Source organism: Lampris incognitus, chromosome 2 (assembly GCF_029633865.1).
Source record: "Lampris incognitus isolate fLamInc1 chromosome 2, fLamInc1.hap2, whole genome shotgun sequence".
In the NCBI taxonomy this organism is placed as follows: domain Eukaryota; kingdom Metazoa; phylum Chordata; class Actinopteri; order Lampriformes; family Lampridae; genus Lampris; species Lampris incognitus.
In genome coordinates, this window is record NC_079212.1 from 35932484 (window position 1) to 35954616 (window position 22133).

A 22133-nucleotide genomic window follows, 5' to 3' on the forward strand; every position below is an offset into this window, starting at 1 on the left:
GGCTTGGCAGCCTTTGGCCTTTTTCAGTCGCCAGCTTACACCCCGAGAGCGCAAGTATAGTACTTTTGACAGGGAACTCCTCGGTCTCTGGCTCGCCGTCCGGCATTTCCGTTTCCTGCTAGAGGGCCGCGAGTTTACTGCGTACGTGGACCACAAGCCCCTCACGTTTGCCATGTCCAAGACGGCCGAGCCATGGTCCGCTCGCCAGCAGCGACAACTCTCCTACATTTCGGAATTCACTACCGACATCCAGCACGTCGCTGGTAAGTCTAACCAGGTAGCTGACTGCCTGTCTAGGGCAGTGATTGGAGCGGTCCACCTAGGCCTTGACTATGCACAGATGGCTGCGGACCAGGCCACGGACCCGAGCATCCTCCGTCTCCGGGCCTCCGACACGGGGCTCCGCCTGCAGGACGTTCCTTTCAGCGACACAGGTGTCACCCTCCTGTGTGACGTCTCCACAGGACAGCCCAGGCCCATCGTCCCGCACAGCTGGAGACGCCCCGTATTTGAAGCTGTGCACGGCCTCTCTCATCCAGGCGGTAAGCCATCCGTGCGCCTGACCTCTGCTAAGTTTGTGTGGGAGGGACTTAAGAGAGACGTGAAAGCGTGGGCCGACTCGTGTGTTGCCTGTCAGCGGGCTAAGATACACCGCCACATTAAGGCGCCCCTGGAACGCTTCGCAGTGCCGGAGAGACGATTTGACCATGTCCACATCGACCTGGTTGGTCCCCTACCCCCCTCCCATGGGTTCACCTACCTCTTCACTGTGGTGGACAGGACTACGCGCTGGCCTGAAGCTGTTCCCCTGGCATCCACGACGTCTGCTGATGTGGCCCGGGCTTTTATTGGGTCGTGGGTCTCACGTTTCGGTACGCCTTCCGACCTTTCATCTGACCGTGGGCCACAGTTTACCTCAGAGCTATGGAATGCTGTGGGTGAGGCTCTGGGCGTCAAGCTTCATCGCACTACCGCCTACCACCCTCAGGCGAACGGCCTATGTGAGCGCTTCCACCGGTCCATGAAGGCTGCGCTTCGGGCTACTCTCAAGGACTGCAACTGGGTTGACAAGCTCCCATGGGTCATGCTGGGCCTGCGGACCGCCCCAAAGGAAGACCTACAAGCCTCCTCTGCGGAGCTGGTGTACGGCACGCCGCTGCGAGTCCCAGGCGATTTCATGCCCAATGCAACGCGTCCCTGGTCAGCTGTGGACCAACGAGCCTCCTTGCTGGACGGGGTCAGAGCTTTCACACCCGTCCCTACCGCCCAACACGGCGCTCCGGTGTCCCAGGTGCCCCCAGGTCTGCAGTCAGCGGACTACGTGTTCATCCGTCACGACGCACACCGCCCCCCTCTGCAACCCCCTTATGACGGCCCCTTCCGCGTCCTGGAACGGGGAACTAAGCACCTGGTGGTGGATTTTGGGGGCACGGCCGAGCATGTTTCAGTGGACCGAGTTAAACCCGCACACCTGGACTTGACGCAGCCGTTGGAGTTAGCCCAACCTCCTCGTCGCGGTCGTCCCCCGGCTCCGCCTCCTCCCCCCGTGGAGGCCCGAGCTGCCTCTTCTGCTCCTCAGGCCGACCTCCACAGGCCCGCGTCAATGCCTCCCACAGACACTCCGGCCCCTGTTATCCGGAGCCGCCGCGGACGGCCTATCGTCCACCCGCGCCTGCCTGACTTCGATTACTAGGGCGAATTCTGGGGGGGCTCATGTGGTGGACACGTATTGGGGACAGAATTCAACCCAGGAACTAAGGGTTAAGTCATGGTTGCCCTGGCAGGTTAACGCAGGGTTAAGTTATGGTTGTCCAGCCAGTTTTCGGGTTATCCTTGCCACCTCCGTTCAGTCGAGCTGTGGGTTTTGTTTGTCTCGCTGATTTACTGTGGATTAAAGAAAGTTGCCTACACGGCTAAAGTGTGAACCTACGGTCTTCTCCGTTACTTCGGCTCTACAATACATTTATTTCTAGTGTTTCCCCTTACCCCACCCGATTAACCCAATGGTATATGGCCGGAACACTTGTCGAACAACTCCCCTGGCTCGCGTTTCCACAGGAAGGAGATAGTCGTAACACCAGCTTCCTTCAAACTCGTGTCGACTGCTCGCTCTATTTTATATGCTGAAGCCTCGCATGGATTGCGTTAGTTTCAGGCCGCGATGGAGACGTAGGGAGAATGCTTTCCGTTGCTTGGCTGCAGGCGCCCGGGTGGGCCAGAGGGGTCGCTGGAGAACGACGAGTCCCCGAACACTACACCGATCTACACCCGCTATCCCTCGGGTAAGGGTGGCCTAATATGAATGCCTTACCCCGTGGACGCTCTGGCCGTGACCGGTTACGGCGAGTCTGGGATACGAACCTCCCAGCCACATGACGAGCAGATTGCAAGAACGGCGGTGTATTCCGCTCGGCCATAAAATTTGATTTGATTTGATTTGACCATGCTTAACGGAAATTACTTTCACCAACGTCATCACAAGACGCTGGCTTACAAAAGACCCACAGGGGCGCCTGGGTAGCATTGCGGGCTATTCCGTTGCCTACCAACACGAATCCCCGTGTTACCTCCAGCTTGGTCGGGCGTCCCTACAAACACAATTGGCCGTGTCTGCGGGTGGGAAGCCGGATGTGGGTATGTGTCCCGGTCACTGCACTAGCACCTCCTCTGGTCGGTCGGGGCGCCTCTTCGGGGGGGGAAGAATAGAGTGATCCTCCCACGCGCTACGTCCCCCTGGCGAAACGCCTCACTGTCAGTTGAAAAGAAAGGGCTGGCGACTCCTCATGTATTGGAGGAAGCATGTGGCAGTCTGTAGTCCCTCCACATTCCTCTCCTTGGCACCATACCTACCCATCACCTCCTCATCACCTCTGTTCAGTTCATCAACATGCCCATTGAAGTCCGCTCCAATCACCACTCTCTCCTCCTTGGGTACACTCTCCACCACTTCATCTAACTCACTCCAATCCAGTAGTAGTAGTAGATAAATTAATATGAATATAAAGTTATACATAAAGCAGGGTACAGTAGGAGTAGAGAAATAGTAGTGTACGAAAAGACAGCAGTTCGATAAACACATAGGGTCAGGCATAATCACACTCTTAACGGGTCTCCGTCGTTTATTGTGGTCGGTGGTTGGCTGTATTCTTGAATGTTCCATGTAACACCAGCCGGCTAACTGTCGAGGTTTAAGTAAGTGATAATCCACGACAAGGTGAGAGCATTAAAGCAAGGATTTCCCCGTTTATATAGCATGGTCACTTACAGTAGGATTCTAATAAATTCGCCTTTTCCGTGTTGAGCGTTTTGACTCAGGATTAAAACGTTACGGAGCGGAGCTGAAGTTAGCTAACTAGCCGTTAAAGCTAAAGGTTTGAGTGTTACAGGGTTGCTACTGATTCAATATGTTGCCATGGTTACACGGCATTTCCGAAAACCGGAAACTAGTACATGGTATAAGTTCTTTATGTCGGTCATCTGCGACACGATTCGTTCCTTCATGTTTTATTTTACCGGCAAGCCAACTTTATAAAAGGCCCTTTTGGACGTGTTCCGTCTGGGATGGCACTGCTGTTTGCCTCCAGGTGATGAGAGCTCTTGTTACATCCCACGAAGGATTAGGGAAGTTTCGCCACAAGGCAAAATATAGGAATCCCCCTTGTCAACCAAATTTATGAATCCAGCAATTTACTTCCTTTCTGAATTGTAATAGAGAATTGATGACAAATTCCACCATTTACATACGTATTTATAAATCAATTTTAATCGATCTTTTGTTTTCAGTTGATATATGTTTTTGATTGAAACCTTTTATTATTTATTAATTTAATCCCTCTTTACATTGTCCACTCTACTACTAATATCCAGCTACCTCTAATACAACGAATATCTTTTTATGATAGCGGTGCAGACACACAGCTTTTGAGATTCACACTTTACACAGGAACACAACGTAAATATTGTGGTGGTGTGGAAATACTGTTTTATTGTTTGTAAGAAACTTGATTCAACAAATAATTCTGAAAGAATATACCAAAATACAAAAAAATCCAGCTGAATCTGCAGACAAAGAGAGAAGTATAGATAAAACGGAGAAACAGAGACACTAGATATGACACTCAGCCCACTACACAAGTATACCAGCTCTCATTGTTAAGAGACAGGTTCAGGTTATTGGGTGAGCGTCAGCCATTAGCCTATTTCACTTTTTCAAAAAAGATTTAATGCACACTTCCATAGCAGTGCAGGAGTGGGGATCAATTGCTAACACATTTTCTAGATTTATTTTCTAATTAATAGTATTCTGACATAATAGCAATGGCAAAACTCGGAAGAAAGCAGGAAGCTAGACATAACTTAAAACATTGCCTGTATTTGCTTTTATAGTTGAGCTTCAGGCTTGACTTTTACACTTGATAGCACCAATTGATACCCAGTGATAAGAGAGATTTCTACAGGTCCCCAGAGAAGCCAACCTAACATTTTCTGCCAAAGTGGAATGCTGAACACTATGCAAAGACAGACGCCCCTCTGGGTAACACTTAACTGAATGAACTTTGCCACAATCAGTAAACCAGACATGGAGCCATTTGTTATTTGAAAAAATTTCAATTACTTGTGGGCTAATTGCTCAATACAGCGATTTCTTAATAAATAAGTTCATTTCCAAGATCCTTCCAACTCTAGTGCAAACAAGAAATTAGGTATTTCAAACAATACAAACTAATTTTTTTAGAGTCTGGTCCGGTTATTGTTTCTGAGAGACCACTACCAGCAAATGAGATTGGCAGAGGGTACATTGGCACTGGGTTGGGTGAAAGAAGCCACTATAAAAGGGGGGGGTAGTTCCCATTATCACTGCACGATGTCAAATGCACTTGTTCTATAAGGCTAACCTACTAACGCTCCAAAAAAGAAAAAAGAGAAAGAAAAAAAAGAGAAAAAAAATGGAAACATGCAAGATGTTCAACGATTTCTTTTTGCATTTGAGATCCCTCTAGAGTTTAAATTTTGTTTTTCTGCTTGAGTCTTCATAGTGGCAAAAATCCTGGAATGTGTGCATCTTTCCTCAGTGTTAAGATTTGCCTTGGTATTAAATCCCACCATTATCTTAACACTACCAAACATTAAGTTTCCCCAAACAACTTACAAACCATGGCACTTTCTGTACCAGTTTTTATGTGGTCTTCCCCCTCCAACATAAAACAAAAACTTAGCCTTCAAAAACATCATGCAAAGTATTTTGTATAGTATTTCTTACATAAGGCATCTAGTCAGGTTAAAACGTCTTTCTCTTGCTAATGACATCTACATGGACTCCAACAACCTTATTTTCAGCTCCTCAGGGGCATTACGTGAAACAGAATTGGGTCAAATAGCACTTGCTTTTCCATTTGCTTTCATCTCCTCAGAGTTCAAGATGGGCTGGGCTTCAACAAGACAATTTAGATACCACCTTAAGTTGTCAATCAAATAAACATACCCTTGTTCAAAGACCTCCAAGTGCTGGACTTAACCATCTGGCTTTCACCATACTTGACAAACCCCCATCCATCTGGAACTCCTCGCACTATGAAAAGCAAGCGTTCCCCATATACCATTTGAATAAGGTCTTCGAGCATTAGCATTAAACGTTATAACCATAAACTTCAAAACAACACAAAGGAAAACCCCAGCCACCATCCTTTTCCTCTGACAAGAAACATCAGGTATAATCATTCGTTGGAAGTTTTTGCTCCTTCACATTATTTGCGCCTCAAAAACACCAGCATGCCGATAATCTTGGGAGCGGAAAAAAACAAGATAACCTCGTACAAAGAGATTTGGGTGTGGCAGTTTCACAGATCGTGGATTTAATTGTCACCTTTTATTTTACTTTAGCTGTGGTCTTTCAGAGGGCAACTTACAGACTTGGAAGATTTATGTTAACGCAAATGTTAACGAAATACAAAATAATATTTGAGGCACAACATCCAGTCCATCTGAGGCTTGCATCGGCCCTTTGTTTTGGTACTAGACATATGTTGAGCTATACAGCTACTACAGTCAAATATGAAACAAAAGCATTCTAAAGCCCATCACGGTGAGAATCTGACAACCAGAGTTTTCAGTGACAGTCAAGTAAGCTCTCCTATCCTACTACAAGTCTATGGGTAAAACTAAAAAAGACCAGTCTATGCCTGCTATTTTATTTAGAGGGTTTGTAGTTTCAAAGGAGGGCATTGTTACAGTTTTGTGGCCAAATGTTCTTTGGGAAGTGATACACAGGACGACTGAGCAATGGCACCCAAGGAGTTGCTTTGGGTTTGTTGCTTTAATCAGACATTTTTTTGTACAATTTCAAACCAAAGCGCCTTCCAGTACCACAAGAGTGCTTACAAGATTATACTGGAACAGTTTGTCAGGAAGCATTTGAATTTTAGATTCAGTTCTCACTTTTGAGGCCTGTTCCTGGGAGCTTTGCCCATCTGGATTGATCCCCTGAAAAGCTACTTCGCTGTCAACCAAAACTGCAACTGGAGAGGAGGAAAACTGTGCTAAAAGAACAATTATTACTCTTGACAATGGCCCAGTGTTCAAGGCTATATGAACCCCCTACACTGAAGCTAGCACTGTGATTCTTGAAAAGGTTTTTGATCAAACAGCCCCTAAAGGCAACATTTTATTACCAAAATGTTCTCCATCAAGGAGGCATGAGTCAGAAAACGCTTCAGCATCAGACATTTGTGAGTGATTAATTTCTGTATTCCATTGCTTTGTCAGGAGCAGTAGATGCTCGTCTAACCATTTCTGTCTAGGATAGATGACTTAAACAGTTTCAGCCAACAGTTAGTGGGAAACAGTGAAATGCACAAATAAATTCACCTAAGAAACTTGAAGTCAACTACCCTGTGCAAAACCATACTGAGCACTTTATGGAAGACATGGAGCCTTTTGCAACCAGAAACGGCTAAGCTTCGGCCTAAAATACCTCCCAAGTGTGTTTATATTCAGGCCCCCATTAAAAACCACAACTGCAACAAAGACTGAAATTACAATAGTTTAAACCACAGTACAAACATTTGCCAAGAACAGAGCAATACATCAATGTCACGCTGGTTGAAAAAAAAGGTTTTTTGTTTGATGAAATGTAGTTTTTATGAATAAGGCAGTTGATAAATGTATTAAATCTCCAAAAACAGAGATGGGCAGCTTTAAATAATTGTTTATGCATTTTTATTTTTATTTTTTTGGGGGGGGTTCTATTGTCTACTAGTCTTTCTATTATTCACTCTAAAAAACAGACAGGTAAAAAAAAATTTTGACAGTTTATGTCAGTCTCAGCATACGTTTGGCAGTATGAATTGCTACCACCATGTTGAGAGTTAACATGTTTCCCCGCCACTCTGAGAGCAAGATAAGCGGTTAAGATAATGAATTAATTAATGTTGAGAATTACATTAAAAATGTTTAAAATGGAATATCGTTTAAGTGTGCTTCAGGGATTATTCTCGAAAAGGACCCACACTATAAAGTATCAGTAATGCAAATTGGCCACTTATCTGGGTTTGGAAACAGAAAAATGGGGGATGGGGGAGTACACTATTCTTCAATCTGCATTCCCAAAGAGGAAGATACCTTTAGTGCAGCAAATCAGTAACCTATTGATCCCATGACTCATTTAACTCCAAAGTAAAAAAAAAAAAGAAAGTAAAAAATCTATATATTACCCAACTAAAGGAATTCTGACAGTGTCATCCAACTGCTACAATGACTGATGGACACCTGCCACTTTTGGGTTTCTACCAGCCAGAATATACATCGAGTGTGATGAATGTCTGGACAGTGGCTGGTAGACTAGTCATATCATAGATGTTTGTCTTGGGGAAGGGGCCAATTTCCCACCCATGTAAGGAATTACTAGTAGTGTTTGCTAGGGGCCAAGTGAGGGTCAACTTGTAATAAAGCAGTATGTTTGTCTCGAAACAAGCACTCCAAAAAGACAATCAAAACAAAACAGATCACCCATTACAACGTAACTTCTAATTTGTTTGCCCCCCCCCCATTAAAACATTTATATGTTGATTAGAGGACTGCTACGGCTTGCAAGGTTCCAATAATTTATCTACCACTTGGGACAGCAAAAAAAAAAAACTAAGCCACTTGTTCTGGAGTTAAGAATTGCACATTTGAGAAGGCCCCTTATAACTGAAATGTGAACACCAAGGCTTGACTGGAACAGGTGGGTGCAAGGACATGACAGTTGATCTGACAGGAAAACAACTACCATTGATATCAAAAATCTTTTTCCCTACTGACAACATAAGGAAAATAAAGGGTTTTTTTTTATTAGTTTGCAACTTTGTTTCACATAAGTTAAACAAATGTGAAACAAATAATTTTTAGGAGAAAAACCTACACAGGAAAAAAAAAACACAACGCATTCTGAGTGCATGACAGGTGCTAAGTAACACTTAAATTCCCAGAACAGACACTGACAACAAAAGGGAAAAGACAAAGTGGAGGCACAAAAAAAAAAGAAAAAAAAGATGGAGAATGAAATATAACAGTAGCAAAATCTTACAAAAACAGCTTTCTGCTCCTCTGAAGCCAAACTGCCAAAACCAAAATGGCAGGTGTTGACATCCTTGGCTGTGGATTGCCAATTTTAGCTAGACTCAACCAAATGGAGACTCCCACTGTTGCCTTGTCCCATTTTAAACTCTGTACTCTCCACTTAGGGTGCAGCTAACTGGCTAGTGGTGCTAATAGCGTTTCATTTAATGCCTCCTTTTATTACAAAATGATCAACTGTTCCCCATTTTAAAAACGCAAAGTATAGTTGACATAACTGACAAAAGGACAAGCTATCAGAGTTATAAAATAGATGTTCTGTTTGGGTGATTTGGAGGTAAAATTTATGAGCAGGAGACTGCGCCAGCATGTCTTTTGCCCCACCTCTTCCGGTGCACCTACCACCAACTGAATAAAACCCTAACAGTTAGTGATGCGCGGGATGACCCACAACCCTCGGGTCAGACAGATTCGGGTAAGCTTACTTGAAAATATCACGGGTTTGGGTGGGGGGGGTCAAAAAGTCACAAAACAGTGCTCCAAGTAAGTTATAAATAGCTTACAAAGACATTGCATGCTATAGGCTAGGCTGTGAACTACTAGTCCACTTTCTCTTCCTGTCATTCTCTCGCTCAAACACACGCACGCACACACACACGCACGCAGGCAAGCAAGCTTTTTCATCAGTTTGCGATTGTAGTTTTGGTCAGCGCATGTGTTTCAGGGTGTTGAGGCTTAACCTACAAGTTTTTTCCCTAAGAGATATCTGTAGCTTTTGTTTACACTGCCAAAACTCTTTTGGTCAGAAGTCAGAGGTTTGTGTGTGTGTGTGTGTGTGTGTGTGTGTGTGTGTGAGTGAGAGAAAGAGACAGAGTTCATGTCTTTAATGAAAGGTTATGGGTCTTGTTGCTATTCAACAAAGAACATTGCTTGGAACAATTTGTCTGTTTATTTAGTAGCCTACACCCAGATGCTATTAGGCTAATATACAATAGGATACATCTTGCAATCAGTGTATTATGTTGGGCAAACAGCCCAAAAACGAAATAGTGCAACACTGCTCCCTTTGCTGTAGCCTAGGCTAAAGTTGGAGGTTTGCAGTTCGGGACAGGTTCGTGTGATTAATTAATGCATATTTTAGTAGGTCGGATTGGTTTTCATAACGGGTCAGTGGGTGCGGGTATTAAAAAACCCTAACCCGCGCATCACTACTAACGGTCAATGTGAGAGGCACAAATCAGCCACCACAAAATTGGCCTCAGTGACATCAAATTAAAGTCTGGGCTTAGTCAGGGACAGTGACCAACAGACAGACAAACAGATGGAAGGGTCTTCAGAGGAGGTTCTTCATGCTTGATTTTTTTTTCTTTTAAAACACGGTTCTTCTTAAACATACATACACAAAAAAAAACAACAAAAAAAAAACACACACACACAAAACAAACAGATCATTTTGTTTTTTATACTTAAGTCCATTTAAAAAAACCAGATATGTGCGACATGTGACACTATCGGGGTTTCAGTGATTGTTGTGCAGAGGGTTGGTTTGGGTTTCATCGCATGTATGGTTGAGCAGTGCGGGGATGGGGAGGGTGAGGTGACTCGGGTGTACAGTAGTCGAGGGCTTGAGGATAGAAGTTTGGCGGTTGAGCGATGGATTGAAAAAAGGTAAAGGGGGATGGGGCGCAAATTTGGAACAGTTTGAATGTGGGTTGTCGTTTGCTAAAAATGTTGGTTGTCTTGGCTTCAGGAGGTATCTGAGGCAAGGGCATTACAACAGAGCAGATTGGGGTCGGCGTGGTAAAATGAGCATTTAACGTAGGATTGGGTTGGCAGACCAGAATATCAGGGCAAGTCGTGGTTCAGCGGTGAGTATTAGAACTCCTCCTGGTCTTCTGACTCAGCATCTGGTATCACAAAGCCCTCCTGGAGAAAGAAAGAGTGAGAGAGAGAAAGATATCATTAATGAGCAGAACTTGATCCAGACATCTTCCTATACATTTTAAGAGCTCATAATGTGCCCCACAGAGACAAAGGACAGCAGGAAAAACAAAGGCATAAAGGGGTGTGTGCGCGTTGGGCATAACTGAAGACAAATGCAGAAATGACGAATGATAGAGGGAGGGGAGACAGTGAGGACAACAAGGTGTAAGAACACAGCAAGACTTTACTGAAACAGGAAGTGTGAGGGAGAGAGAAGCAGAACCTTGCTAAAATAAACAAGGTATGATCAGTCAACCATTCCTAGATATATAAAGGCCTTTAATAAGGATCCGCTGGCTAATATTAAAAGGAAAAAGTCTGGTGTCTTTTAACCTAAGTGCTACTTTCCTATTGTTAGGAGTAGCAGAATCTTTTAAAATGATTCAGCATTAAGCAAGCTAGCAGCAGCCAACTGCTGTGACCCAAGCTGCAATTTGGGCTATACCCGAACCCGAATTTTTTGATTCAAATCAGATTTAGCTGTCGAATATGAAGTCGACTACTTGTTCCTTCTTTTTTTTTTTCATAGACTGTCTATGAACTGTCTGACTATCTGAATCCCTGTGCTACCTCTGGCTTGGTCAGGCGTCCCTACAGACACAATTGGCCATGTCTGTGGGTGGGAAGCTGGATGTGGGTGTGTGTCCTGGTCGCTGCGTTAGCGCCTCCTCTGGTCAGTCGGGTGCCTGTTTGGGGGGAGGGGGAACTGGGGGGAATAGCATGATCCTCCCATGCGTTATGTCCCCCTGGTGAAATTCTTCACTGTAAGGTGAAAAGAAGCGGCTGGCGACTCCACGTGTATCGGAGGAGGCATGTCGTAGTCTGCAGCCCTCCCCGGATCAGCAGAGGGGGTGGAGTAACAACCTGGACAGCTCGGAAGAGTGAGGTGATTGGCCGGGTACAATTGGGGCGAAAGGGGGGGGGGGTCCAACAGCCAGTACAGGAAGGCAAATGAGGAAAAGAAAGCAGTCTTGTCAGAATTTTGAGGCATAGTAAGGGAAAGGCTAATCACCCTTCGGCAGGCTCAGTAGTACAGGAAGAGGGGCAAGGAAAAGGCCCGCAAGCACAGCGCCTTTATTGCAAATCCATTTGGATTTATTAACAAGCTGCTGGGACAGAAACGCAGTGGTCACTTGTCATGCCCTGAGGAAGAGAACACCTGCCACATTAGCAACACCTACAGTGACCGCATGAGGAAGCAAGACCTTGGCCACTGCACAACTTTTACATCCCCACCCGAACCCAGCACCCTGTTCAAACAATGAACCCACACTGAAAGATCAAGGCGGTCATCAAGTTAGCCAGAACATCTTCAGCCCTAGGCTCAAGTTGAGTGCTGTACAAGGTCTTCAAAAGATGCCCCAGACTTCTGCAACATCTTTGGAAGATCTACAGGGTGATCTGGAGGAGGGGACAGTGCTGCAGTAGTGGAGATATGCAGGAGTGTGGATTCTTAAGGCAGAGAACGCAAGCAATATCGAGCAATTTAGGACAATCTCGCTCCTCAGCGCAGAATACAATATCTTCTTAAAGATTGTTGCCAATCGCCTCACGGGATTTCTCCTGAAGAACTCCTACATAGACACCTCAGTCCAGAAAAGAGGACTCGCTGGTGTTCCAGGGTGCATAGAGCATACAGGTGTGGTAACCCAACTGACCAGAGAGGCACGAGAAAGCAGGGGAGACCTGGCAGTGCTGTGGCTGGACCTTGCTTATGCCTATGGATCGACGCCTCACAAGATAATAAAATTGGCCCTGATCAGACACCATGTCCCAGAGAAGATCCAAAACCTCAATCTTAACTATTACAACAACTTTAGCCTGAGGGTGACCTCTGGGACCTTGACATCAGCGTGGTATCAGCTAGAAAAGGGTATCATCATTGGCTACACAATTTCTGTGTCCCCATTTGTGCTGGTCATAAATATGCTTGTGAAGTATGCAGAAGTGGAGTGCAGAGGTCCCTGGTCCAAATCTGGCATCTGACAAAACCCAATCAGAGCATTCATGGATGACCTATCAGCAACAACTACATATGTGCCCAGATGCAGGTGGCTCCTTCAACGACTTGAACGGCTCATTACGTGGAATGAATGAGCTTCAAGCCCACAAAATCCTCGTCTCTGGTCCTTAGGAAAGGAAGAGCAACCGACCAGTTCAGCTTCTCACTGAGAGGCACCCAAATTCCATCTGTGACTGAAAAGCCAGTCAAGACCCTGTGTAAGATCTTCACCAGCAATCTGAAGGACACACCGGGCAACCAGTAATGACCTCAACACTTGGCTCTCTACAGTAGACAAGTCAGGGCATCCTTATGGATATATCAACATAGAATCCTGCCTCAACTTCTCTGGCCACTGCTAATCTACAAAGTCCCATATCACCATCATAAAGGGCTTTGAAAAGAAGATCAGCCAGTTCCGGCGCAGGTGGCTGGGCCTGCTGCAGAGCCTAAGCAGCATCGCCCTTTATGGGCATAACACCAAGCTAAAGCTTCCTCTCAGCAGTCTGGCAGAGGAGTTCAAGGTCACCCGAGGCAGAGAAGTCCTGCTCTACTGAGATTCCGCTGACACAAAGATCTCCTCTGTGGGCATCAAGGTCAGAACAGAAGGAAGTGGCACACGCAGGAGGAAGTTGAACAGGCTGAGGCAAGGTTGTGGCACAGCATCCTGATGGGTGCTGTGGAAACTGGTCAGGCCGGGCTCAGTAGCAACTCAAAACCTTGCTACAGTAAAAGCCCAAGGAAAGGAGAAGTGAAAGATGATCCACGTGGAGGTACACGTGCAAAGGTGGAGGAACCTTGCTAAAGCAGAATAGTGGGTATGTGCATGCGAGGGGGCCTGGACCAAGTGGGAGCATACAACTGGCCAAAAGATCCACTGGGCAGAACTCTGGAAGGCAGATTCACACCAATTCAACTTTTAGGTCCAGTCAGTGTATGATGCCCTACCGAGCCCTGCCAACTTTTTCAGCTGGGGCCTGGCGGACTCACCTGCTTGCCAACTCTGCCAGAAAAGGGGATCCTTGGAGCACATCCTGAACTGCTGTTCAAAGGCCTTGGGAGAGGGGCAGTATCATTGGCACCATGACCAAGTTCTGCGGGCAGTAGCAGACACCATCTGCACTGGGATCAGCTACAGCTCACAGCAACACCCAACAAAACACACCATCGCCTTTGTTCGAGCAGGGGAGAAGCCCCAGCCCCAGCTCCAGCTAAAGGCCCAGGGTGGGCTGCTCGCAACAGCAAGGGACTGGCCGTTCCTGGTAAAACCAACGAGACAACTAAGGTTCCCGGACACATCACAGCTACTAAACTCTCGCCAGACATGGTCCTGATGTCCGTGGCAACCAAGGAAGTGGTTTGGCTAGAGCTAACTGTCCTCTGAGAAGATCGGATGGAGGAGACATACGAAAGGAAGAGAGCCAGGTATGCAGATCTGGTAGCCGAATTTTGGAGGAATGGGTGGAAGGCCCACTGTGAGCCAGGTGAATTGGGCTGCAGGGGCTTTACAAGCCAGTCTCTACACTGGGTCCTGGACTCTTGGGGATTTGTGGGCTACAAAGAAAAAGACCCATTAGGAACATCTTGGAAGCCGCTGAAAAGGCTTCCCGTCGGCTCTGGGTGAAGAGGGGTGACGCGTGGCATAATGCGTTACCTGTACACAAGTCAGGGCTTGATCTACCCCAGCTGGGTCATTCAGGTGACGGTGTCTGATGTGAAGACCCGAAACACCTGATGACCCCAGGTTCATTACTGACGATGTGTCCAGGTTGCACCACATAGCCTATCAAATAACAGTGATGAAACATTTCTCCCAATTAATGTTGTGTCCAGATGAACTGAGTCAACTTTCTGTGATTTCTTTATCTGGATTATCGAGTATGCATCAAGACCACTTGCTAACAGAGTTTACATTTAACTTGAAGGTTTGTCCTTAAAAAGTTCGAAATGCTGCCATATTTAAGACTTCTTCTGAGACAAGGTAATGGACTGCCTAGTTTACCAACAACTTCGCCTCAGGTTTCAGTTTCTTTCATCAGTTAACCACCAGAGCATTTTGTCATGTGATTTTTTTTTAAGCAAGCGAGCTCACCTTGCTAGAATATAAAAATATATTTATGATTCCCCTTATTAATAATTCCTGAAATGTTAGCCCTATGCATTTTTGTAAGCTCCTGTCTGTTTCAACCTGTTATTGTAATGCACACGGTCAGGGAAAAAAAAAAAAAAAAAAACCCGATGGCTCAACAAATTATTTAAAGTTGACCGATGGGTAACCGAAAGAGGATCTGACTCAATCAACTTTCAGGGGGCAGCCCTAGCTGAAATGCTACAGAGCTCCCTAACAGTAAAAATGGCTTGAATTCCTTGATCACCAACATAGACAAATCAAAACATTTTCCAGACTTATTGTCCAATTCCAAAGCATTCCAGTTTATCCAGAATTGAGCTTTATATGGCTGGAGCCATGTCACATTTACATTCAACCTTTTGGAATTCAGTGCTTGAACTTTTGCCCTAGATCATTAACATGAAAAACAGAACCTTATTAGAATGCAAGGACCAAACCACAGCACACTGACAGCATTACTGCAGCTCTACAATCATAGTTACAGAGGGCGGTCTTGGAAATGAAACGAGAAAAATTAGACTGGGAAAAAAAAAAAAAACACTGGTCCATTCCATACACAGGTCGCGTTAACCGAATATTTTCCGTCTTTGACCGATTTTTTTTAACAATGACAGAAAAATCTAAAGGCTGTCCGTCATTTGACCAATTAAATTCACACGCAACACTGTCAATAAACACATGCAGACCACCTGTTGTAAACCTCACTGTCCACTTGGTGGCGATTGTGCATCATTAATTAGCTCTGCATCTTGTCTTCTTCATTGCCAACTTCTTTTAAACAAGCTAAGTAGGCTATCACAAAATGTCATGGCAGCTGAATGTTCGGAGTTTCTTTCAAAAGCCGAATGTGGTTGATAAACGAGCCGGTTTTTCTCTCTTATAAATGCATAATCTAAGTTTGTTCTTCTGTCTACATTAGCGTTATTCTGCATATTAAATGTATTGCGGTCGATTGTTTCTGAAAATTAAATGCTATTAAATAGGCTATCTCATTAAAAAAAATGGAAAATTAATATGACGGGTAATAATTGATGACTGAATTTTCATGACGGACAACGAGAAAGTCTAGCACGACCTCTGATTCCATAATTGTCCAGCAGCTGAAAATAATCAAAAACATTTTTCAGTGCTTTCCAGACCTGCAGAGGACCCCTGAGTTTTCACCCTATCCAGTGCAAATGACCATAAAGCCATTTAAGTGCTTGAGCTTCAGTTAGCAAGCTATGTGCCATTGTAAACGGTGGAATTTTAAGAGGGTGTCAACAAGAGCTTTACAATAGAGCAAACATAGCAAGGACTTAAATCTTATTGAACTATGCCCACATTAGCTTACAGAGGACATTTCTACAGCCAGCCATTTCTACAGCCAGTACTTTATTTATAAAATAATTCATAAATAGATTACCAGCCATCCTTTTTTGTTTGAGACTTGCATTAAGACATAAGATAAAACAAAACTGCAGAAAAACAAACTGCCACACCACCACCTTCATTTACACTCATGCTATATCAAACAAAATCTCACTATTGGTCATGTCATATCAAATGCTTAGCACCAAGAATCCAAATTGGAGGTATGAGAAGACCCCTAACCTTCAACTGGTTGACATTCAGGTTAGTTTACCACTAGCCAGTTGGGCCAGGTGGATTTTCAAGTTTACTGGCCTGGACTCTAAAACCACGAGCATGTCAATTTCTTCTGAAATTTGAATTCAGGAATTCAAATAAGTCAATTTTATTTGCATAGCTCAATATCTCAAATTTAAAATTTGCTTCAAGGGGCTTTACAACAACACAACATCCTGTCCTAAGAGCTTCGTACCGGATAAGGAACAACTTCCTAAAAAAAAAAAAAAAAAAACCTTTAACAGGGAGAAAAAATGGGAAGAAACTTCAGGGAAGGCAACAGAGGAGGGATCTCTCTCCCAAGATGGACAATTTGTAATGGATGTTGTGTTTACACAATTTACAGAATACAACATTGAAAGAATAAAATAATTATACGATATATGAAGATAAGTCTGGTTTTAATAAAGAGAAAAAATATGAAATCACTGGGGGGGCTCAAACTAACCATATTTGGATTAAAGGGATGGAAAGGGATACATTAAGGCAATGGTAAGGTGCACCAAAACCATGTGGCGTTTATTTAACAAAACCAAAAAAACAACTATAGCAGTACAAGCATTGCAACAATACAGGTATTGAGACCTAGCCAACAACCCAGACAGACAGAAACTGGTGCCTTTTATACTGTGTCACTAAATTTGATGCTTCCATTAACAAATGCTCAATATATAATCATATAACATTTGACACGTGATACCATAGACCAGCGATATAGAATATAATTTAACACATATTGACAATGATTCATTTACCCCCAAAATAAACACATAATTACAGTAAATACAAATGTACACCAAACTACCAAACCCCCAAATGTGCAAATATCGTTACCAAAGTGCCATTATTAAAGTGCATAGTTGTTTGTTGAAAGTGCAATTAATACCAAACCCCAGTTGTGCAATATTTACAAGGCCAAAACAATCCGTCACTAGTACATTTCCTCCCTGCTCTCTCAAAGGAGAACAGTACCTCAATCTTCAGACATTCTGGACAGTCAGCCTGCCACTACATATTGGACTTCCCTGACCTGTAGCAAGCAATGAAATCGTAAGCTGCAGGGAAAGGTACCATCCAGTGATGCACATGTTGGCATCCCTCATACAATGAAGCCACTTTAGAGCTCGGTGGTCAGTTTCCAGGAAGAAGTGCCATCCCAGCAGACGTTATCTGAGGGTGTCAATGGCCCATTTCATTGCAAAGCACTCCTTTTCCACCATAGAGTATCCCGTCTCTCTATTGAGCAGCTTGTGACTCAGAAACACAATTGATCTCTCTCCCTCCACCTCCTGCAGCAGCACCGCTCCCAGGCCTATTCCAAAAGCGTCTGTTTGTTAAGTGAAAGACCTGTCAAAATCTGAACTGAGTGGTTGCAGATGGCATCTTTGAGGTCTCTGTCACACTGATCTGTCCTTCGCACTTTGTTGGGAGCTGAGCCTTTGGTCAGGTCATTCAGCACTACAGATCTGGCTGAAAAATTAGGAACAAACTTCCAGTACCAGCCCACCAGGCCCAGGAAACCTCTCAGCTTCCTTTTGGTGGTGGGAACAGGGAAGGAATCGATGGCTTCTACCTTCCCCTGGTTGCGGCTTGATCTTCCCGAATCCAATGATGAAGCCAGGTACTCCACTTCCATTTGGGTAACAGCACACTTGTGAGGGTTAATGGTAAAGCTGGCCACTCTGATTTGCTGTAGGACCTGTTGCAGGTGGAGCTTGTGTTCCTCCCAGGATTGGCTGAAAACAAACCACATCATCCAAACATGCAACAGAGAAGTCAGAAACATCCCTCAGCACATGGTCCATCAGTCTTTGGAATGTGGCTGGTACCCCCTGGAGACCAAATGGCATGACCCTGAACTGATACATACCAAATGCAGTCTTGAAAGCTGTCAGCTCCCTAACCTCCGGGTGCCAAGGCTAGATGCCAGTAGCCTTTGCTCAGGTCCAACCCGGTGATGTACTGTGCTCAACCAACAGAGAATCAATTCGAGGCATTGAGTATGGGTCAAAATTGGACACTGTATTCAGGTACCTGAAATCAATACAAAATTTGAGTGATCCATCTTTCTTTGGAACAAGTACAATAGGACTACACCACTCACTGCAGGAGATCTCGATTATCCCCAGCTCCAACATCAACTTGATTTTCTTCTGCAACACAGGAATCAACTGCTCAGGAATCCTGTAGCTCTTCTGCTGGACTGGAGCATCTTTCGTCAGAGGAATTTTGTGTTGGACCAGAGAGGTGAAACCTGATGTCTCTCTGAAGAGCTCTGGGTCAAGTAAGGGTTTGACCTCTGCCTGCTGGGTGGGATACATGCACTTTCAGGGGCTGAACTTTAGTGGTGGTGGTTGGAAAGAACTTCTCATTTGTGTCCTCATCCTGGACGACACGTACAAACAGCTGCTGGCACACAGGCTCTGGACGGACCTGAAGCGCTTTGAGCAGATTGACATGAAATGTCTGGTACTTTTTAAACTTGTCTGGCATGTACAGTTCATGTGTGACCATACCCACTCATTTGGTGATCTCGTAAGGTCCATGCCATTTAGTCAGCAACTTAGTGTCACCGGTTAGAAGTAGTAATAGTACCTTTTGGCCTAGATTGAAGATCCTCTCTTTGGCCTTCCAATCGTAACAAGCTTTCTGGTTTTGTTGAGCAGACCTCATGTTTTCATGTGTAAGCGCTGTCATCTCCTCCAGTGCTCCCTCAATTTGACCACATATGCCACCACATTTTCTCCCCCTCACTTTGGGCTTTCCAAGTAGTCTTTTGGAGGGTCCAATAGCCCTTTCACCTGGTGGCCATACAACAGTTCAAATGACGAAAAACCTGTTGACACTTGTGGAACTTCCTGCTAGGTAAACAACAGGTATTGCAGCCACTTGTCCCAGTCAGTACCTGTATGGGAGACAAACTTGTGCAACATGTTTTCAGTGTCTGGTTGTAGCGTGCCACTAGCCCGTCCGTCTGGGGGGTGGTCTTAATGCCCTTCACCCCTAACAACTGGTAAACTTGCTGCAACAGTTAGTCTGTTAGGACCTCCTTAGGTATGCCTACCCTGGAAAGAGCTGTAAGAGGCAGTTTGCTACCTGTCTGGCTCTGATTGACCTGAGAGGGAAGGCTTCAGGATAGCGGGTTGCATAGTCACATAACTAATATGTAATGGTGGCCTGAGGAACCCACCCCCCCCATGTTCCTCCTATGTCCATGCCCATTCTCTCAAACGGTGTGTCTACAATTGGCAAAGTCTGCAGTTGTGCAAGTGCTACTCCCTTTGCTGAGTTAGGCTGGCATGTTTCACAAGAACTACAGAGCTGCGAGACTTGGGTATACATCCTTGACCAAACAAAATGACTTCCAATCCTGTTCAGAGTCTTTTGGAAAGCAATGTGACATACCCGTGGAATTGTATGACCCAACTCCATGACTTTGTGTCTAAACTGTTTTGGCATTGCTAAAGCCTCCTGCTTTCCCTTCCGCTGATACAGAAGGCCCCCCTTTCACTACATAGATGGCATCATCTAGTCAGTGTGGGCTTTTCTGCTTAACCCCCTCAACCACTGTTACCTTTTCAAACCACTGAAACAGTGGTTTGAAAAGTTGTTTTTTTTTGTGTGTTAATTACTGATGTCATTAGTGATGCTATACCTAAAAAAAGCCCTTTAGCATTTAGTATTAGTCAGTTTTTTTGGAAAGAGAGGGAAGGTTGTGGTGCTTCATAGTAATCTCTTTTCTTAGTCATCCTTGTACCTACTATATGAATATTACGTATGCATTGATTTTACTGGGCACAAATAATTTTTAATGCGGGGTGCCTCTGTAGCTGAATGGTTAGAGCACATGCCACATGGTCGCCACATGACCTTTGTTGCACCCCTCTCTCTCTCCCTTATTTTCTGTCTACCTCTTCACTGCATTGTCTAATAAAGGTAAAATACCAAACAATAATCTTTAAAAAAATAATTTTCAATGCAAATACAGCTCAGTGTGAATAATGCATGGTTGAGAGCAATCACTTAATAATAGGAGACTGTAAGAACAGATGTTCACTCACGTCTGTGGCGTAGAGGATGTCAATGATCCTCTGCAGCGTGGGGTCTCCCTCACACTCTTTCTCCTGGCAGATCAACTCAATGTTCCGCAGCTTGCCAAAATAAAAGTCCCTCTCCTTCTCCATGTCCTGAATAGTCGACTTTAGGATGTCTAGCTGAAAGGAAATGAGGACCAACAAACTACATTTTAGCACTGGGTGGCTTCTCAAAATTACTCACAAAAGACACCACATTGCTTGGGGGAAAAAAAATTCATCCACAAAAATAGATATTCTGTCATTATGCAAAAGAAGCATGGTAAGCAACTTTACTGGGTGGCTGTCGTGAAAGGCTTGCAAATATCCAAAAGTATATAAAACTGCTGTACTTTGATTCTAGTTGCATATGCTTTGTAAAAAATAATTCATGCCCCTTGTAGAACTGTAAATGAGAAAAAATACAACATGAGATTTAGTACAGGTAATGACAAAACATGCTCTGACATTTTCCATCTTTACCCTGTGTTCTTTTGGGGAGAAAAAACAGTAACTGTGGAGCACTGACCTCATGCAGGAGCTCTGCTCTTTCCTCATCTGCTGCTCCCGTCCCTGACCTCCTTGTGCCACCTGACGCCATCTTGGGGGCTACCTTGGCAACAGCAGCCCTCTGGGGAGCTGAGGAAGAGCAGGCGGGGAAGATGAACAGAGAAGAAATCGTCAAAGATTCCTATATATGGAACAGTGTTCATTGTTTTACAGTTTCGGTTTCGCTCTTGGTTACTTTTGTATTTTGTAATAAAAATTTATTAGTTAAATTACATTTAAATCCATCATGGAATTTCCCAAGGTTAGCATTTTTCTTTTAAACGTGCATCACAATTTCTTGATGGGGAGCTAGTGTTTCACTAGTTTCAACAAATCGACTTCTTTCAACTTAATTTTACTCGACTACCTTTGTCAAACCAGTAAGCCTGATTAAGATTTAAGAACACTCTAGACACCTGAACGGGACAGTACACTGATGAAAAACATGACAGTCACTAAAAAGTTACAGATGCAGTTACAATATCAAAATCATAATCGTTTGAACCTATAAAACAGTCAAGCTGTTGACTTGCAGTAAGAGGGCCCAATCTAGATAGATTTTGACTTCAAGAATAAAGAACAAAGATTTTTTTTAATCAGGGTAGGACACTTAACATTTATATCTGCTGGCTTTCTGTGGCTGGTACACTCAAATATTTACTGAACTCTGGAACTATTAGTCATTTGAATGACTTGAAAAGGAATAAGCTAAACCAAATAATAGCTAGTTCCCTGCCGAAGTGATCAAATGACCATAACAACAGCCAAAATTTATCAGCACATGTCTTGTGGCATCCTCTTAAACCTCCCATAACATTTGCCATCTCACTCTTGAGACACTAGCTCTGTCGCTCAAAACCTGCCCAAAGATCTGACCTTGGTTGAGGAACCTCTTGGGGGGCTTGTTTAGGGCAGACATTGTGGGGTTGGGTGTGGGCATGGCATCCTGGCCCTGTCGTGCCTCCACAGGGTCATATTCCTTCCCATCGTAGTTGGCATCAAAGAACTTCTTGAACCATTGAACGAACTCAAAGTTGTCTTGGAACTTCCCCTTCACTAGCTTGTCCACAGGGATTATCTGGAAGGGGAAGCAGAGATGATTTAGACCCATATGGTTTAGCAGTGATTATTATAGACAGGTGGTCATAATGTTTTGACTCAGTGTATTTGTCAGGGAACTGCTGCTCATTTTGTTTAAATTTGTATAAAAACTTTT

General features: G+C 44.4%; 1 protein-coding gene across 1 annotated transcript in view; it reads right to left on the minus strand.

Annotated features, from left to right (window-relative positions):
* Positions 1-3754: 3754 nt before the first annotated feature.
* mapre1b (microtubule-associated protein, RP/EB family, member 1b) overlaps positions 3755-22133 on the minus strand; it is a 32057-nt gene continuing 13678 nt past the window's right edge. The window contains exons 4-7 of the mRNA XM_056272872.1: positions 21794-21995; positions 20898-21007; positions 20357-20509; positions 3755-10479 (exon numbers count right to left, since the gene is read on the minus strand). Coding sequence (XP_056128847.1) covers positions 10429-10479; positions 20357-20509; positions 20898-21007; positions 21794-21995 — 516 coding nt within the window. The 3' untranslated portion in view covers positions 3755-10428. The remainder of the gene's footprint in view (positions 10480-20356; positions 20510-20897; positions 21008-21793; positions 21996-22133) is intronic.